This window comes from Anabrus simplex, chromosome 6, assembly GCF_040414725.1.
Source record: "Anabrus simplex isolate iqAnaSimp1 chromosome 6, ASM4041472v1, whole genome shotgun sequence".
NCBI classification, from domain to species: Eukaryota; Metazoa; Arthropoda; class Insecta; order Orthoptera; family Tettigoniidae; genus Anabrus; species Anabrus simplex.
In genome coordinates, this window is record NC_090270.1 from 171,300,516 (window position 1) to 171,320,438 (window position 19,923).

General features: G+C 37.8%; 1 protein-coding gene across 5 annotated transcripts in view; it reads left to right on the forward strand.

The window, feature by feature from the left end:
- Marf1 (meiosis regulator and mRNA stability factor 1-like protein) overlaps positions 1-19,923 on the forward strand; it is an 818,555-nt gene that overhangs the window by 756,688 nt on the left and 41,944 nt on the right. For 4 of the 5 annotated variants that reach the window (XM_067150043.2, XM_067150048.2, XM_067150045.2 and 1 more), the window contains one exon: positions 14,280-14,366. The exons of the other annotated variant lie outside the window; for it this stretch is intronic. In XM_067150043.2, coding sequence (XP_067006144.2) covers positions 14,280-14,366 — 87 coding nt within the window. The remainder of the gene's footprint in view (positions 1-14,279; positions 14,367-19,923) is intronic. 5 annotated transcript variants of the gene reach the window in all.

Here is a 19,923-nt window from a genome sequence, read left to right on the forward strand (position 1 = left end):
CTTCTTTAGAGTCTCACCAGAAGAAAAAAAAAGAACACTAATTACTCTTTGAGAAGCGAAAACGCAAGTAATCAGATGTGCCACAATCTTCTTTCTCTCTGGACTCCCTACACATGCTCATTGATCGTCTTTTTTTCTGCTACAAATAACATTATACACTTCATTATCAGCTTTTGCCGACGCACCTGATGGCTGCATATCAACGGCACACTCAAGAAGAATTTTAACAACAAGCTTTACTATATCGTTCTCATGTGTGTGAATTTAAGTTTTTTCATCAACAGGATTTGAATGTTTGTACTTGGAACAATCTGGAACATCCTCGCTATTTTGATTGACGTGTTCGACAACCGATTTATTTTATTGTGTTTGTTCTGTCCTCGTCCTTTTTAAAGCTTTTTCTTGAATATCTTACGGCTGATGATGTCTACAAGTTAGACGAAACATGTCCCATATTATTTAATAATGTTGTTTAAATAAATAAACAATAAACTTACGGTATTGTAAAGGTGGAATATTGACTTAACCTTAAAGAATCTGTAGATCCAATGTTTTCCAGAAATGCCCATAGCCTTGATAATTTCTCCATCAATTTCATTAGCACCAACTGATTTTCCGGTTTTAATGTACTTCCAGGCATATTCTGCATCACTCCATGTTAAGTCTAACCCGTTATCAGCGGCAGACTTGTATGTGATAGTACTGTTTTTTTGTGTAGGCTGTATGCAATTCACATTTAGCAATTCATCAGCATAAGTCCTCAAAGTCTCTTTGATCTTATCTTCAGTGATCAGATTTTCATCATCATCTCTTAAGTATTTGGAGTGTTCTTTATCTATTTTTCTATTTTTCATCATCCTATATAACATTTTCATATTACCATTAACATCCTCTTTCAATTCATCACTCCACTTGTTCAACCACTTCTCTCGTTCTTTTGTAACAACTTGTTTTGCTTTTTTTTTTTTTTTTTTTTTTTTTTTTTTTTTTTTTTTTTTTTTTTTTTTTTTTTTAGCAACCCTGTATAGTTCATTATTATGTTCAGTCCGGTCCTTGAAAAATTTTCTAAACATGTTGTTCTTGTTCAGGACAGCAGTTCTTGTTCTGTCATTCCACCATGGAGTTTCCTTCCATCTTCTAGTGCCAGTGGTTCATCCACATACCTTCTCAGTTATCATTACTAGATTTTCTTTCAGATCCTTCCATTCCTCCTCAACTGTTCTTTCATCTGTCTTTGGTAGTACTGTTTTGATGTTTTCTAGGAACTTTATTATTCTATCATTGTCCTTCAGCTTCCATATCTTGAGTTTCTTTACCTGTGTGGTTCTTACTTCTTTTAACTTGTTAAACTTGAAGTATCCAATGAGGAGTCTATGATCACTTTCCAGGGAGACACTAGGAATCACTTTTATGTCTAACAGTCTATTTTGTAGTTGTTTCTTGATCAAAAAAATAGTCTAAGAGATTCACCTTTTCCATCCCATCCATATCTTGTGACCTTATGGCTTTTTTGTTGTAGATACCATGAGTTCCCTATTACAAGGTTGTTCCTCAGACAGAGATCAAGGAGTCTAGTTCCTTCTGGGTTTCGTGGACCCCATCCATGTGGTCCTAGAATACCTTCATATCTATCTATCACAGTCCCTACTTGAGCATTGATATCCCCTATGATAACCATTCCATCTCCTCTTATTCTTTCCTCTGTCTTCTTCAAAATGTTCTTTTTCTTCATCTTCACAACCAGTCTGTGGTGCATAGCACTGAATGATGTTGATGTTCTGGGACGAATCCAATTTTAGCATTATGTGAAGAATGCAATCAGAAACATTTTACTTCTACTACATGATCTTTCATTTGATGATCCATAACAACACCAACTCCATATTTTGTTAGATTTCCACCTGATCAGAATAGATGATAACCCTCTCGGAGTTCATTTGATCCTTTTCCCTTCCACTTGGTTTCACTGAGTTCCAATATGTTTTATGTTCCTTGTTTTCATTAAGTCCACACATTCCTCTATTTTTCCAGTTAATGTCAAAATGTTTAGCATGGCAATTTTGATTACAGTCTCATATAGAGTTTTGTGTGTTCTCCTTTTTGGTTGTGATGGAGCATCGGTTATAGAACCGTCATTAATATCATTACCAAGGAGGGAACTAGTCATTATTCTGGTGATTACAATATTTCCATCTGAGGCCTTGTTTGGTTTTGAAAGGAATTCCAAATTATGCAGAAGTTGACTTACTGGGCCTATCACTTCAGAAGGTTTTTCTGTCAGGGTTGTCACCCTTAGCCTTTAATAGTCCCCTATCAACCTGCAAGGCAGCAGGCCCTGAGTCAGTTCTCAGGGATCAGATATTGCCTATTCCACCAGATCTAACGTACCAGTGTGAGTATCACCTCTCTGCCTGCTACGACACAGTCAGGTACATTGTATGGTTGATACCCTATTTCCTCACCAAATCCTTTACGGTGAAATTTATTCTGGCATGTGGCCTAAAGGAGCCCTTTTGAAGTGCAACAAAGACCAAATTAAACATAGTATGAAGACAATGGGTATAGATCCACAATTTTGGAATGCACTTGCTGAAAATCATTCACTTTGGTGCCACATTGTCTCTACTGCCATTAGAACATTCGAAGAATGCTACAGACTTGAAGACGCTGAACAGTAAACTTTAAAATTCCACCAAATTTAACTTAGGTCTCCACCGTCCATTCAGAACAACTTGTGTTAGCAATGGTTTCATGCTAAAATCCGCCTGTTTAGTTACTAGAAACATACCCATGAACTATATTGTGTATGAAGAATGCTGGAGGAAGATGTACAGTATATTCGAGCACGAGTAACAGCCAACAACAGCAAATGCACTAACTCCTACTTTCAAACAGGGCCTGCTACAGCACAGTGTTGTTCACAACGCAATTCAGCCCAAAACACAGCTAAGCCAAAGAACTCTATTCACATGCAGTGCTGAGTTTTGCATAACGAAGACTATCTGATTAACTTGCTCACCTTGGCTTTCTCCTGAACGACTTGTGACTCACTCTCTCATGCCTGACTCAAGCCTCCCGTCAGTATGTTGCTTTCTGCAGGCCCTGCACCTCTGTCCCTCATTGTCACTGCATTATGTATTCATTATAGACTGCTCATAGTTTACAACACCCATGCCATGACTCACACCTTCAAGCGATTTGACCACTCCACTTGTCAAGTTCGACTTCTAGCAACATTGAGGCTGTTTGCTCCCTAAATGCTGCTTTTACAGTCAATATTTTTGTGGGTTTTAGAGCCAGCTTTCTCCTCTACACTATTTCGAAAGCAATTTTATTTAATTTAGCGTATGGCCATTAGTTTCTGAGGAGATGTTCAGCTCACCTGGGGTGCAGATCTTCCTATTTGACGCCCAAGGGTGACCTGCAGTTCTTGGTGTGACATGATTATGTTAATGAGGTAGGGAGAGGATGAAACCCAGTGTCTGCACATAGCCTACTCCTGTCAAATAACACCAAGGAGTCTGTTCAAGGCCAGACATGAATCTCCATCTAAATCAACACAGGCTTTCATCCTATATGGTCACTGTGGAGAGGTTTGGAATTAAATCCAGGCTTTTGCCATACAATTTAGTGATTAGATATCCACCACATCTCCTATACCACCAGCTAATATTTAGACAGTGAAAATTTTCCACCTATTGGACTCAAACTGGCTAACTAGTTTCATACCCAGTAGACTTAATCTGTTAACAGTCATGGCCACCAGGCAAGCTTCCATGAGCAATAGTTTACTGGATTAAGATTTGGTCCTCCTGAGGACCGGTAGACTGCAGCTATCAACTTGGGAACATTGCGTTCCTGCCTGTGTTGTGTCAACAATGCCTTGTGGTCGGGCAGATTCATGCTGGAAAGTCCAGTACTTACTTATCCATGCACTGTGGTTTTAAAGGATTTTACATCCTTTGGTAGCACATGTTTTTACAATAACAAAAACCCCTTGCAGAAATGCTGTAATGTGATGCCCTCACATGATACTCTCCACAGAGCCACAGATGCCAGATAGTGACCCCTTTAAACTTTGTTAGTTAGCAGCAGCTTCCTGAGACCTGCAAGTGTACACTCGATCGTTTGGTGGTTCAGGTGATCTTACATGGTGAAAATGTTCTCGTCTCTGAAGAAAATTTGGTGCCGACTGCCATTTGCATGCTTCTCCTACGATCTGTTGGCTCTTAACTGATTTAAACAGTTGTAGTCCCATAAAAATGGTGTGTAAATCATTTGTGGCAGAATTTTCATTTCCTGTGCCATGATTCTTTCTTTGCCTTCAGGGCATATTTCTTAGAATTCTCTTGATGGCAGCTCTCATGGTGGTGGTTGTATTGTTGTTTCAATTGTCAACCACTTTTAGCCCTATTGACGTAGGAAATTCTTTCCTTAATTGTTTAATAGTCTGATACAAAAATTTGGTGCCGAATTTTCAACATGAAGTAATTTATCTGGAAATGTTAAAACATCAGTTGAATTCCTAGTGTCTCTATTTTTCCAGGAAAATGTTAGTTTTCATTAATGCCCCTCTCTTCCTGGTAGAGTAATATCTTGAATGAAAGAACATAACAAGATAGTGCTGTATTCTTATGTCTTAAATACTTTTTTTTTTTTTTTTTTTTAGAATTAAAAATATAACATTCTTAAGTTATTCATGTAGAGAGATGTTTCCTTCTTTCAGTATTTCCAGAACACTGTTGTTTAATATAGAGAGGGGTCCAGAAAAAATGTACACACTCTTTGATATTGTTACCAAAAATATGGCTTCAGATTGTGATAGTTAAATATAAAATTCAGGAAACTCAATCATCAAAAACACTGGTAATTTTTGACGGTTGAATTTCCTGAATTTTATTTTTACTTTAATATTGTTGTTTGAGTCATCAGTCCATAGACTGAACCATGTGACCTTGGCGCAGTGGGGAGGCTTGCGTGTCCCAATGAGGCAGATAGCTGAGCCGCAGGTGCAACCATATCGGATGGGTATCTGTTGAGAGACCAGACTAACGAATGGTTCATCGAAGGTGGGGTAGCAACCTTTCGGAAGTTCCAAGGGCGGCAGTCTAGATGATTGACTGAGATGGCCTTCTAATAATACTCAACATGGCTTAGCTGTGTTGATACTGCTACACCGCTGAATGCAATGGGAACTACAGTCGTAACTAACTCCCGAAGACATGCAGTTCTCTCTGTGTGAATGATGTAGTGATGATGGCTTCCTCCTGGGTAAAATATTCCGCAGGTAAACTAGTCCCCCATTCGGATGTCCGGGTGGCGACTACACGAGAGTGGGGGATCATCAGGAAGATGGATACTGACATTCTGTGAGTCGGAGTGTGGAATGTTAGAAGTTTGAATCATTAGTTTAGGTTAGAGAATCAGAATCTGAAAAGGGAGATGGATAGACTAAAGTTAGATGTAGTTGGTATAAGTGAAGTACGTTGGCAGGAAGAACAGGATTTTTGGTCAGGTGACTACAGAATTATCAACTCGGAATCAAACGGGGGGGGGGAATGCAGGAGTTGGTTTAATAATGAATAAGAAATAGTGCAGCGGTTAAGCTACTACGACCAGCCTAGTGAAAGAATTATTGTCGTCAAGATAGACACCAAACCAATGCCCACCACAATAGTGCAGGTCTATATGCCTACTAGTTCAGTGGATGATGAGAAAATCAAAAGAACATATGAAGAGATAGAAGATATAATACAATATGTAAAAGGTGACGAGAATCCAATTGTGATGCGAGACTGGAATGCACTGGTAGGCCAAGGAAGAGAAGGTAATACAGTAGGAGAATTCGGATTGGGACAAAGGAACGAAAGAGGAAGTCGGCTGGTTGAATTCTGCACTGATCAGAATTTAGTCCTTGCCAGTATTTGGTTCAAACACCACAAACGACAGCTGTATACGTGGACGAGACCTGGAGACACTGGAAGGTATAAAATAGACTTAATTATGATTAGGCAGAGATTCAGAAATCAGGTGTTGGATTGCAAAACTTTTCTAGGAGCAGACGTAGACTCTGACCACAACTTGTTGGTCATGAAATGCCATCTGAAGTTGAAATTGAAGAAAGGAAGGAATGCAAGGAGATGGGATCTAGACAAGTTGAAAGAAAAGCAACCGACGCGAAATTGGGAGGTTGTGGGTTTGGATCCCAGTGGTGTCCGGTTGGCCATTTTTGTTCCGTGCCTAACAGCTCTTCAACACGTACTAAATGTACATAACACGACCTAATAGGTTGAAAGTCTGTTTCGTTTATAATGCGGTCATGAAAATTCAATATTCAGTGTGAGGGATTGTTTCAAGGAACATGTTGCACAAGGACTAAATGAAAAGGCTGAAGGAAACACAATAGAGGAATAGTGGATAGTCATGCAAAATGAAGTCAGTAGGGCTGCTGAAGAAATGTTAGCAAGGAAGAAAAGATCAACTAAGAATCAGTGGATAACTCAGGAGATACTAGACCTGATTGATGATCGATGAAAATACAAGAATGCTAGATGTGAAGAGGCAGAAAAGAATACAGGCGATTAAAGAATCAAGTGGATAGAAACTGCAAGGTAGCTAAGGAAGAATGGCTGAAGGAGAAGTTCAAGGGTGTTGAAGATTGTATGGTCCTAGGAAAGGTAGGTGCTGCATACAGGAAAATTAAGGAAACCTTTGGAGAAAGGAAATCTAGGTATATGAATATTAAGAGCTCAGATGGAAAGCCAGTTCTAGGGAAAGAAGACAAAGCAGAAAGATGACAGGTACATATCCAACAGTTGTATCGAGGTAAAGGTGTAGATGATTTGGTTCTGGAACAAGAAGAGGCTGTTGATGCTGATGAAATGGGAGACCCAATTCTGAGCTCAGCATTTGACAGAGCTGTGAGAGACCTAAATATGAACGAGGCACCTGGAATTGATGACATTTCCTCTGAATTACAGACTGCCGCAGGAGAAACCAGCATGACAAGGTTATTCCATTTAGTGTGTAAGATGTATGAGACAGGAGAAGAGCCCTCCGATTTTCGGCAGAATGTTCTTATACCTATTCCCAATAAAGCTGGTGCTTACAAGTATGAAAACTACTGCACAATTAGTTTAGTATCTCATGGCTGCAAAATTTTAACAGGTATTATTTACAGAAGAATGGGAAGACAAGTTGAAGCTGAGTTCGGAAAGGATCAATTTGGCTTCAGAAGAAATGTGGGAACACATGAAGCAGTCCTGACTTTACGTCTGATCTTAAAGGTAAATGTGTTGGTCAATAGTCAATACTATTTATTTATTTATTTACCTTTCACCTTAACAATTAGTACATGTTTCGAGAATATTTTGCATTCTCTTCCTCAGCTAGTGGATTAAAATTCAGTATACAATAAGGCCTGACTAAAATAGGGGTGGCCCCCATTAAAAATTCAAAACAATGAGTATTACAATGTAACACTTAAAAATTTGGATAGTACAAACATAGAATTAAAATCCCATCTTGTCAAGTACAAATTAAAACACAATATAGTAATGTCTATTTAAATACAACGTCTTGTGATGATATGAATTCACAGTGTCCTTAAAGTTGCCTTGCGTAGTTCAAAAAAGTTGAGTTAGGAATGAATGAAATTGCATTAAAACTTTAAGTCCTGCCGATATCCACCGTTAATGGGTGTTAAAATGATGTCTATTTAAATTAAGATATTGGACATAGCGTCGTATAATGATGTGAATTTACGGTGTCCTATTGCAACTCCTAGGACGCCGTAAATTCACATCATTATACGACGCTATTTTAGTCAGGTCTTATTGTATACTGAATTTTAATCCACTAGCTGAGGAAGAGAATGTAAAATATTCTCGAAACATGTACTAGATGTTAAGGTGAAAGGTAAATAAATAAATAGTATTGACTAGGCCAGGGATGGCGAACCTTTTCCAACTAGTGTGCCATTTTAGGTCTGGATTGTTATTCTCAACTGTCTACTGTGCCACTTGTTAATTTTGCTTGTAATGGATATAATGCCCGCCCCCACTCACCATTGCCACCACCGACTTCATCACTAATTCCAAATTATGTTTCATAAAATGTGATATTGTAAAATACCAAATACATATCGTCCCTGTTCTGCCAAAACGGCGAATGTAACAATGCTCTTCCTATCCATTATTTCCCTCAAGACTGGTCACGCCTTCCACCTATATATTGATATGCGGTCCATCAGAACAATTTTCGTTGAGTTCATTTTCCTATGCGCGTGTGTAAAGGAAAATAAATCTTAAATACATCACACTCTAGGAGTGTGTAAATGTCATGCAAACATACATTCCTTCAGTATGGTATAGTAAGGTTCATTTTCCTTTATACACTGACATAGGACAATGAACTCAACGGAAATTGTTCTGATGGACCGAATATCAATATGTGGCTGGAAGGCGTGACCAGTCTTAAGGGAAATAATGGATAGGAAGAGCATTGTAACATTCGCCGTTTTGGAAGAACGGGGACGATATGTTTGCATGTTTCATGGTCGTATTTTGCCAATGCCGTGAAAATACTTGCTAGCTATGCCATTTATGTAAGGTTCATAACTTGTCTTCACAACGTTCATTGTGGAAAATAGCTGCTTGCAGGCGTGTGATGACCTAAACAAAATAAGTAGCGCTGTAGCAAATTTCCTCATGGCCGAAAACTTTTGTGGGAGGCTGTTCCACTGTTCAAGTACTAAGTTCTCCGGCTTCTGGAGAGAGTATTAACCATCAACAGCACACTCGATTTTCACTAACAAACTTTTTCACCCGTACATGCTTTCTTCAAATTCAATCGACTCCTAGACTATCAATATCTAACCACTCAAAAATAAAACCTCATTTGTGCAATATGAGGTTTAGAAATAAAGTGGGATAGTTTCTCCAAATCTCGAAACTGGGATAATTTCTTGGCAACTATTTGTCTTACAAAGTTCACAGCAACAAACAGTTACTCACTAAAAATAATTACGCGATGCTGGCAACCATACACAAGCCAAACTTCATTAATTCACTGATGTATGTGAGCGAATGGCTCGTCAGCCGCAGCTGACATTTATTTCACTTGACTTCCGGACCTATCAGAGTTGTAGTTTTGCCATAATGCACGTTCGAATGGAACTAGAATAATTTAGATTTTTCGGTATTTACTTTATTTACCTGAAACACTATGACTATGATGCACGAGATATGTATAGTCTGTAGTACAAAACGTACATAAAGTGGTGTGCCACCGAAATCGTGTTCGCGTGTCACCTAATGACACGCGTGGCATAGGTTCGCCATCCCTGGACTAGGCGGACCATCTTCCAACACATTTACTGTTACTAAGTCAATTCGGATCCAATCCCGACCATCATGGTCAAGATTATTAATAATGATCTCAATGGATCGAATTAAGAAGGACAAGCCCATGTACATGACGTTCATAGATCCAGAAAAGGCATTCGATAATGTTGATTGGACCAAGCTATTTAAGATTCTGAAGGTGATTGGGACCAGATACCGAGAACGAAGAATTATCAACAAACTGTATAAAAATCAGTCTGCAGTGATAAGAATCGAGGGCCTTGAAAAAGAAGCTACATTCCAGAAAGGAGTGAGGCAAGACTGCAGTTTTCCCCCCTCCTTTTCAATGTTTACATAGAACAGGCTTTAAAGGTAGACGAATTTGGAAAGTGAATCACAATCCAGGGGAGGAAATCAAAACTTTGAGATTTGCCAATGATATTGCTATTTTATCTGAGACTACAGAAGATCTCGAAGTTGCTGAATGGTATGGATGAAGTTTTGGGTAAGGAGTACAAGATGAAAATAAATAAGTGCGAAACAACAGTAATGGAGTGCAGTCGAACGAAGGCAGGCATGCAGGAAATGCTAGATTAGAAAATGAAGTCTTAAGGGAAGTAGATGAATATTGTTACTTGGGTAGTAAAATAACTAACAATGGCAGAAGTAAGGAGGATATAAAATGCAGACTAGCAGAAGCAAGGAAGGGCTTTCTTAAGAAAAGAAATTTGCTCCCTTCAAACATTGATACAGGAATTAGAAAGATGTTTTTGAAGACTTCCTTGTGAAGCGTGGCATTATGGAAGTGAAACGTGGATGATAACTAGCTCAGAGAGAAAGAGAATAGAAGCTTTTGAAATGTAGTGTTACAGAAGAATGCTGAAGGTGAGATGGATAGATTGAATCACGAATGAAGAGATACTGCATCGAATTGGTGAGAAGAGATCGATTTGGCTAAATTTAAGCGTAAGGAATTTCATGTTTTTATCTGTATTGAACTGAGATCACAATTAAATAAGCATTTAGTAGGTTCCACCTTTTCAATACATTTACAATGTTGTTATCTGATGTTTATAACATTATTTATTACAAATTACAGGACATGTTTCGGTGTACAATTTTTAACACCATCATCAGCTGCATGAAAAGTGTATAGAAACTTGGCGGTCAAAACAATGAACAGCATATTATCATACTTAACTCCTTTAATACAGGCAATAAAATGTTGTTATAAATAATTTAACATCTTATTGTGCTAGGTTAAAACTAATTTGTGTGACAAGGATATTCTTGCAGGTCAAAATATAAAATTCTTCATTTGGTATACGAGTGGTCTTTGGTTACTTAAGTATGATAATATGCTGTTCATTGTTTTGACCGCCAAGTTTCTATACACTTTTCATGCAGCTGATGATGGTGTTAAAAATTGTACACCGAAACATGTCCTGTAATTTGTAATAAATAATGTTGTAAACATCAGATAACAACATTGTAAATGTATTGAAAAGGTGGAACCTACTAAATGCGTATTTAATTGGCTAAATTTGACTAGAAGAAGAGAAAGAACGATGAGACGCATCTTAAGACACCCAGGACTTGTTCAGTTGGTTTTTGAAGGAACTGTAGGCGGTAAGAACGGTAGGGGTAGACCAAGGTATGAATATGACAAGGAGATTAGAGGAGATGTAGGATGCAATAGTTACATAGAAATGAAAAGGTTAGCACAGGATAGTGTGACATGGAGGGCTGCATCAAACCAGTCTATGGACTGATGACTCGAACAACAACACACTCTTTGATACTCAATATTAATGGAACAAAATGACATACCGTTACAATTCTTGCATGGGGGAAGGTTATTTCATGAGCTCAATGTGTCCGCCATTAGCAGCCAAAACAACATCGATGCTGCTGAACTGCTAATATAACTACAGCTGTCAGTATTGCTGGTGTGATAACTGCACAGGTTGCTTCGATGGTTTCTCATAGCTCATTCAGTGTAGCTGGCTTTTGTCGATAAACTTAATTTTTCAAGGTCTCCCATAGGTAGAAGTCCAGAGGTGTAAGGTCTGGAAACAGTGATGGATATTCAACAGCTCCTCTTCGACCTATCCATCGTCTAGGTAGATTTTCTAGCAAGTAGGCTCTGCCATCTCTGTGATGTCATCTTGTTGTAACATATGAATTATAATAAAGTAGAGATTTCCACCTATTCAATACTAATATGTGTATTTACATTATATGAGACTAGTTTCAACCCTCCTTGGGGTCATCATCAGCCATAATAAAACATACACAATGTATGGCGAAATCCTAAAACATGTTTTTTTAATGGTAAGAATGTAATTTACAGTATGAAGAGTGGTTGAAATGTTGCAGATGAAAATGAGAGATATTACATGTGATGCAGGTGAGTAATAATACTTAACCCTTGAACGCCCGAATTTTTTATTTTTTTAATGTTCAATTTTTCTTAATGAACATCTTAGGATAGGGTATTATTCAAGGAATATCCATTATTTTAAAGCATTTTGCAGGCTGATGTCTAAAATTCAGGAAAAAATTGCCCACCACCATTTTTTGCTCCTAACTGCCACACAGAAATTGTTGACGCTCTCTTCCATGAGATCTCTTCCTCCCATACATGTATTATAAATTCCTAATAGTGCAGGGCGTTCTACCATGATGATTTTCTTATCTGCCCTGGAAAACCTCTTGACCAGATAATATGCATCACAAAACTGGTATATGAGTTTGAATTGCATGCACAGCAACGAAGGGTTGTTACGTCAATAACAAACCCTTCAATAACAAATTGGTATGTGAGGAAGTGATTTGACAACGGATCCGCCTAACGTTGCGAATATGCAACTCCGCGAATATGTGGATCTCACTCGCCCACGAGTTATTAATTGTAAAAGGAATTGTGCTACATTCAAACTCCGATGAATTTACTTCCTGGATTTCCTAAAAGTGGTTAATTATTTCTAAATCATAAAATTATATGGCGAATCTTACCTCTTACGGTATGCCATTGTGATAACTGGAACACTCGGCGAACTTCAAACATACACCTCGCCAACAATCAAGCGGTGACTATTGATTAACAGACTGGTAACAAATCACAACACTTCCCTTTACCGAATAAGTGCGCAATTTTCATTCTTTTACTGGAAAACAACTTCATACATTGAAAGAAAAGAGCACCGGCACGCCGTTGCACATATGCAACACTAGGCGTTCGTGTGTTAATACAAGTAAATAATACATACTAAGAAGTCTGGAAGAAAAGTACAAATAAGGTGCTCTGTATTGTAAAAATTTATACACTCATGGAATTCAGTAGGTCCTGGTAATAATGAACACAATGTAAAATGACACATTTTAAGAAGAAAGTAGACAATGTGCATGGAGATATTCAAAGAATTCAAAATAGCTTCACATTCTGCACAACTCCAACAATCAACAATGCAGCCCATCAACATGGCTTGGTTACTTAATACACCAACTGCCAAATTCTCTGCTTAAGCTGAGTGTAAAGTCGACTCTGCATCTAGAGACTATCACATTTTACTACCCAGACATTGTACATACCTGTAAATTAGATAAAATTAAATTAATGAATTGAATGAGAGAATGTGTTAGATGGCATACCAATACAGCTTGAGATGTGTTGCCTATTGTTGTGTGTGCTTCAGACTAACTGTTGTGAGATTTATCTAATTTATTCAGGTTAACTTCATGGGCACTGCAATAAATTGCAAATTTTATACCAGACACAGTGTATCTGTGTTAACCACATCTTCATGTGCCGTTGTGACAATGTCCAACAACATTTCAGCAAGATTTAACAAGCACCACGAGAGCATCTCATTTTATTACCTTGATTGATGATGAAACAACATCTAACAGTTCTCCGTCAGCTAATGGTTATTTACAGCGGTTTCCAATGGCTTGCATATGACTAACACCACTCAAATAGATTTGGTGATGAACTACAGGATCAACTTTTACCAGTTCCCATTTACTATTCAATTATTAATGATTAGATGTTCTGTGTATATAAATTAATACTTGAAATATTCTCAATGATGAGCATACTCAAGAAGTTAGAACCTAGTTTATTTTCAAATTTAATCATAATTTCATTCCAGTTTTTTAATGTCAATTTGTATATATTTGTTTCATTTGTTTCATGTCAATTGTGTGCATGTACGTTTGTTTAGTTATTAGATGTTTTACATTAAGGCTGAAAACGGCCAGCCCTGACCGAAACTAGTCCCTAATTAATTAATGTAATTTAAAATATTACATATTATAGTATTGAAAGGTGGACCATTACTACATTAATTTAATAATTATCCCACATTCATGTGCACTCTGATGCACAGATTTTTGAGAAAATGACATTGTAAAATGTTGCAACACAGCAGCGCTGGAAGCTGAACTTGATGTTTTTGGTCGGCCAGACCTTTTCTTGTGCATATCCTGAACAGTAACGTCAGCTTCAAATTTATCCCGAATAGGATAAATTGTTGTACACCTTGGTGGCTGAGTTCCGTACACATTACGTCATTGATGTTGTACCTCCTTGTTTTCATACTTGCAGTACCACTTCAATATGGCCTTGCATTGCTCAAATGACAATCTTACTTTGTTCATTGTTGCACTGTCATCTGCTGGAAAACGCGCGCCAAGATTGTTGTGCTATTCACGTGACCATCATCTGTTGAGGAAACAATGAACTATGCTACTGTGCAGGAATTCCAACAATATGTAATTTTGTTTCAAAGATATTAACTATCAAAGAGTGTTTACATTTTTCTGGACACCTCTGTACTTTCATATAGTTCTAGATGTTATGTTCAAATTGTGGAGCTCTTTAGACTTTTATGATATATGTAATTTTTCTTGTCCATTCATTGCATGCTTCAGGTTTATTATCCCTACCCAGCTAGTGGCTTATGGGCTTCTGTATGGTCTGCAGAAAACTACCAGGATACAGCTTTTACTCCTGTCATGGTATGCATGGTTTCTTCTTTGGTGTATTTTATTAAATAGCACAAGTTATGAAATTCATCCTCAAGTTTAAAATCTGGAGAAATTCTCAGACATTCTGATCCATTGAGGAACGTTGAACTAACATGATTAATAATTTTGCCACAGCTGGTGTTTCAGCTACCGGTATGAAGTTGTTGTATTACAAAGCAGAATGTCTGAAATACAGTACTGCCACTAAAATCAGCAAATATTATTTCAGCACATTATAAAAATGTAAGTTAGACTACAGAACAAATTCTTATTTTCTGAAATTCCCTTGATGAATACAGGTGAATTGCACATACATACATACATACATACATACATACATATTCATTGTTGACTATTATGCCTTTAAGCATAAAATCTACAAACGTGTACGAATTGACTACATGCCTCCAGAATCCTCTGTTTGTAACTAGCTTTGTGCCCTTGTTTAGTACCATACCTCTTATCTTTAAATAATTAGAAACAGTGTTTAACAGTGATCATTGTCTCCCTCTGCTTCTCCTAGCCTCAGTGACTGAGTCCATTATTATCCTAGGTAGCCTCTACTCCTCCATTCGCCTCGTGACCACCACCAAAGCCGGTTTATGCACACCACTTCATCCATAGAGTTCATTCCTAACTTTCCCTTTATCTCCTCGTTCAAAGTACCCTCTTGTCATTGTTCCCACCAGTTTTTACCAGTACCGGGCGAGTTGGCCGTGCGCGTAGAGGCGCGCGGCTGTGAGCTTGCATCCGGGAGGTAGTAGGTTCGAATCCCACTATCGGCAGCCCCGAAAATGTTTTTCCGTGGTTTCCCATTTTCACACCAGGCAAATGCTGGGGCTGTACCTTAATTAAGGCCACAGCCGCTTCCTTCCAACTCCTAGGCCTTTCCTATCCCATCGTCGCCATAAGACCTATCTGTGTCGGTGCGACGTAAAGCAATTTGCAAAAAATTAAGTTTCGTCCATGAGCTGGCTTCTTTCTTACAGAATACTGTTGATAGCAATTGCAAGCTTTGCTTCACCTTCATTCAATCTCACTTACTATATTACCATCCAGGGAAAATACACAACCTGAATACTTGAAATGATTTGCCTGTTCCAGTTTTGTATTACCAACCTAACATTGAATTCTCATAGATTTCTACCCCACTGACATCACTTTTACTCTTGGAAAGGCTAATTTTCATATTAAACTCACTACACCTATTTTCAAGTCCCAAGATATTAGACTGCAGATTTTTGGCACAGTCTGCCATTAAGACCAAGTTTAGTAGTAAGCATAAGTCAGGCTGCTTGCTACATTTTCACCCAATTGAAACCGTCCCTGTCACTTAATACTTCTCAGCAGATGATCCATATAAACTGTGAAAAACAAAGGTTAAAGATTACAGCCTTGTCCGTGTAAGTACCTTGAACCAAGAACTCATTTTACCACCAATTCTCCAGCCCAATTTTCAACAGAAATACCTTTGATTGATTTTGATAATATACCCTTAATCCCATAATCTCTCAGTACAGCCAACATCTTTCCCTACAGTACTCTGTCAAATGCTCTCCCTATATCTGTGAAATATTTCACTGAAAGTACTCACCCTAACATTTTTATAGAACTTGTTTCTAACTTTATGAAATTGTTCTACATTTTTATATGTATTTGAGTTCAAGTCCCTTTTGTGAATTAGTATAATGAGGTATTTAAGACACATTTCAGGAAAGCAGTGATACTTCATTAACAAGATCTAAACATTTGCAATTAAGAGAAATTTTTACTGTCATATTTAGTATATCACGAGTATTTTCATGCATAACTATTACCAGAAGCTCCTTGTTAGGTCAATGTAAACGTTTTATATAATGCCTTTCCGGAATATCACATCTTCATATCCCAGTGAAATCTTCAACTTCATGACTCTGTGCTTAAATGTGCTATAAGAGTTTTTCACTCGTACATTACATCCTATAAGATGATACTCCGTGCTAAACTGTGTTTTGCACACATCCAGAATTATAACAGTAATAATCTTCGCAAGGAGACAAATCACCAACAGTTCCTTGTTGAGAAGAAGTGGCCGCATGTTTAAGTCTGGCTGACTAGGCGCATAGGTGAAGTCCTTGGACATCAGTGACTAGTGAAGTAAATACAATGAAAGAGTGGAGGAAAGTATTGAGAGGTATAGAGTCAAAGATATGAAGGAATATAGGAAATTTTCAGACGTAATAAAAATGAAGACTAGAGATTAAAGAGGAAATGTTGCAGACTACTGTAGATGTAAAGAACATATTTGTGTGCTACATTTATAACACAGCAGAACTCCCTGACATTTGAAAAAGTGCATACTTGTTCTGCTGCTCAAACAAAATGTTCGGCAAAACAGATTGGATGATACATTACATTTGGCCTTTTTGTACAAACATCCAAGATTATAATAATAGTTTTATCAAATAGAAAAGAAGATAAAAGTCATGCACACTGATTATAAGTTTAACTTCAGAAAGGGAAGAAGGACCACTTGAAGCGATTTGTATTGATACTAGAAAATAAAGAGCTAGATTACACTTTCATTGCTTTCTTTAGTTTCGAACATCATTTGAGTAAAATGGCATCAACTGTTCTAGGTGCTGAACACAGTTGAAAGAGAGAAGATTGGTGTGGTCTCTTAATGAAAATGAAGTTGCAATTGTAAAATGCAGTGAACTTATGCAGGCAAGGAATGAAAATAAGATGGGAAGTGTGGCAAGATTGTTCTTTGTTCCCACAGTGCTTAACCCTTTGATGCACAGACTTCCATATGTGATATAAACCTTTTCCTCGTGTGCTGCGGATCTCCATACATCATTTAGACCAGTGACGAACAAATGTAGACTTGAGAGCAAAGAGCTGAATGTGGTCCTTACCAGCAGCTCAGTGCTGGCTCACATCTGGCAGATAATCCCATCACTGAATCACAGACTGGTTTATTATTTTACACTGCCTTCACGACTTTGTTTCTCTACCAGCATGTGTGGGGAAATAAAATCATTCATGCGGCTAAGAAAGTAAGCTTGTGCCAGAGCTGGATGATGCTCAGTGGGTGCAAGATCTTCCCTTCTTCATTGATCTGATGACTCATCTGAATGTAAACACAGCTCTGGAGGATAGGATGAGGATTATTGCATACCTCTACTACTGCAATGTAGGTTTTAAATGAAAAAGAGAAGTTTGATGCTGTCACCTGAAAGAAAAGAACATTGTTTATTCTACTGTAAAGTGAGTGTTAAAGAATGAAATTTTGGAAGATGGTGCTTCTCCATTTTATGACTACACAGTCTGCCCTGACTACAACTCGGTCACCAGTGTACAGTCTCTGGTTGGAAAGACGGAATGGTTTAGAAATGAATCTGGACTATGACAGGAGCGTCCTGTCACCTCTTCTGTTTCTAATAGTTATAGATGAAATTGTAAAGGAGACAAAGGAAACGTTTGGGGATAGGGAGATTTTATTAGTATTTGCAGTATTTGGAGAACTAACAATAAAGTAGTACACAAAGAACTTGATGCATTGAACTAGAAAACTGAAGAGTATTGTATGAAAATCAGCACAGGGAAAAGCAAGACCATGGCGTTATCAAGAGGAGAAAGACAAGATAAAGGCATTTTGAAAATTGGTGGTCAAAACCGTGAAATTGTGTATAGTTTCAAATACCTAGGGAGTGAATTAACACAGAATACAAGATTGGACATGGATATTACCGAGAGGGTGCAACAGGGCAAAGAAACCTTATCTATTGTCGCCATAAGACCTATCTGTGTCAGTGCAACGTAAAGCCACTAGCAAAAAAAAAAAAAAGAAACCTTATCTGGAATGAGGAAGTGCCAAGAAAGTGTAAAAAGATAATGTACAAAATGTATTTATTATTCACCCATATTGACTTATGTGGCTGAGACCTGGACTTCGACAATTAGGGAGGAGAGTAGAATTCAAACCAGAAAAATGAAGTACCTACGTAATATGATAGAAACGACAAGGAAAGAAAGATGTTAGAAAGGAAGTCTGAACAGAAAACCTAAATGAGTGAGTTGATAGGTATAAACAAAGGTAATTTGGACATGTAAAGAGGATGGAGGAGAAAAGAACACCAAAACACATGATGGAGATGAAGTTTGAGAGCAAAGTGGAGATTCAGTAAAGAGGAATGCAAGAAAAAGAAACTAGGACAGGGACAAAAGGAAGAGGAATGGTGGAAGGAGAGAAGAAAGTAGAAAAGTACCATAAATGCCCCAATCCAGCAGGAGTTAGATAAGGGTAAAAGAGGACAAGGATGATGAGCCTTGCTGTTATGAAGGAAACTTTTGAACAGAATTACAGTGATCTCGGTCATTTTAAGTCAGATTTTACTATTTTCGGATCTCTTTTTACAGTTGATGTTAGGAGTGCCTCTAAAATTCTTGAAGTATAGTCTCTGTTCATACAATGAGAGAAAAATGTTGCTTGTACACAACGTTATCTCCATTTTTTTTAAAATTCCCACGTGGAAGATTTTCAGTTCCATTCAACCTGGCAGCTTGAGAAATAATCAGGACAATGTATGTTCATGAAAGTGCATTTTCTTCAATGAGACTTACCAATTCCTGACTAAGGGTGGATCTTACTGATAAACACTTTAATGCATTGGATCGTCTGTGTGCCACCAGTTTCTCTCCCAATATAAGAAGGTGGAGAAAAAGAAAATTGCAAGATTCATATAATTTGAACTTTTTTTTTTTTTCAGTTTCCTGTACCTTAACAGATAAAACTATTCTTTGATCAACATTACATTTTATGTATAGAATGCTTGTGCTAGATAAGCAAGTATGGTTGATTGCTTTACATTTTACTTTAGCTTTAATACCGTGTTTGCCTGTCCTGACAGCATGAGAAGTTTTCCAAAAGCTTTACCTGTTCTATATCCAAACCGTGATGGTCTTCCTCCATCTTCCTCAGCTCACTTGAGCCAGTGCTTCCCCAGCAGCACAGCGACTGAAGCTTCCATGAATTCCCATCACAGGGCTGGTGCTGAGACTAGAGAAAGAATTTCCCCCCCCCCTTATCTCCAGTGGTATAGACCTCTGTAGGCCTAACTTCGCTTTGTTCTAGCTGTTATAGTTTTAATATTGTCAAGATGGGAATGGTATATCTGTGAAACTGAATAATTATGCCTTCTTTCTATATATGAATCTGCTCAAATCAGTGTTATTGTTTTTCTCCTTTCATAGAGTTTGAAATAGTCTTCTCTCTTTCTGCCTGATTACATACAGATTTAAAATTGTGCTGTATTCTTGGTGGATGTGTGGTTCACTACATCACGTTTCCTTACGGAAATTGATAGCCTGCCTTGTGACCACATTTTTAAGGCATCAAGTCTCTGTGGTCTGACACCATGGTTAGTCAGTTCAAGTCCCATTAGTAGAAAAAAATTCACCATCAGAATGTTAGCTGTGAGGGTAAGAAAGGTGGTGGTATACAATGTCTAATCACTGGGTTATGTGCTAAAAACCTTGATTCAATTTCAAAGCTCTCTGCAGTGTT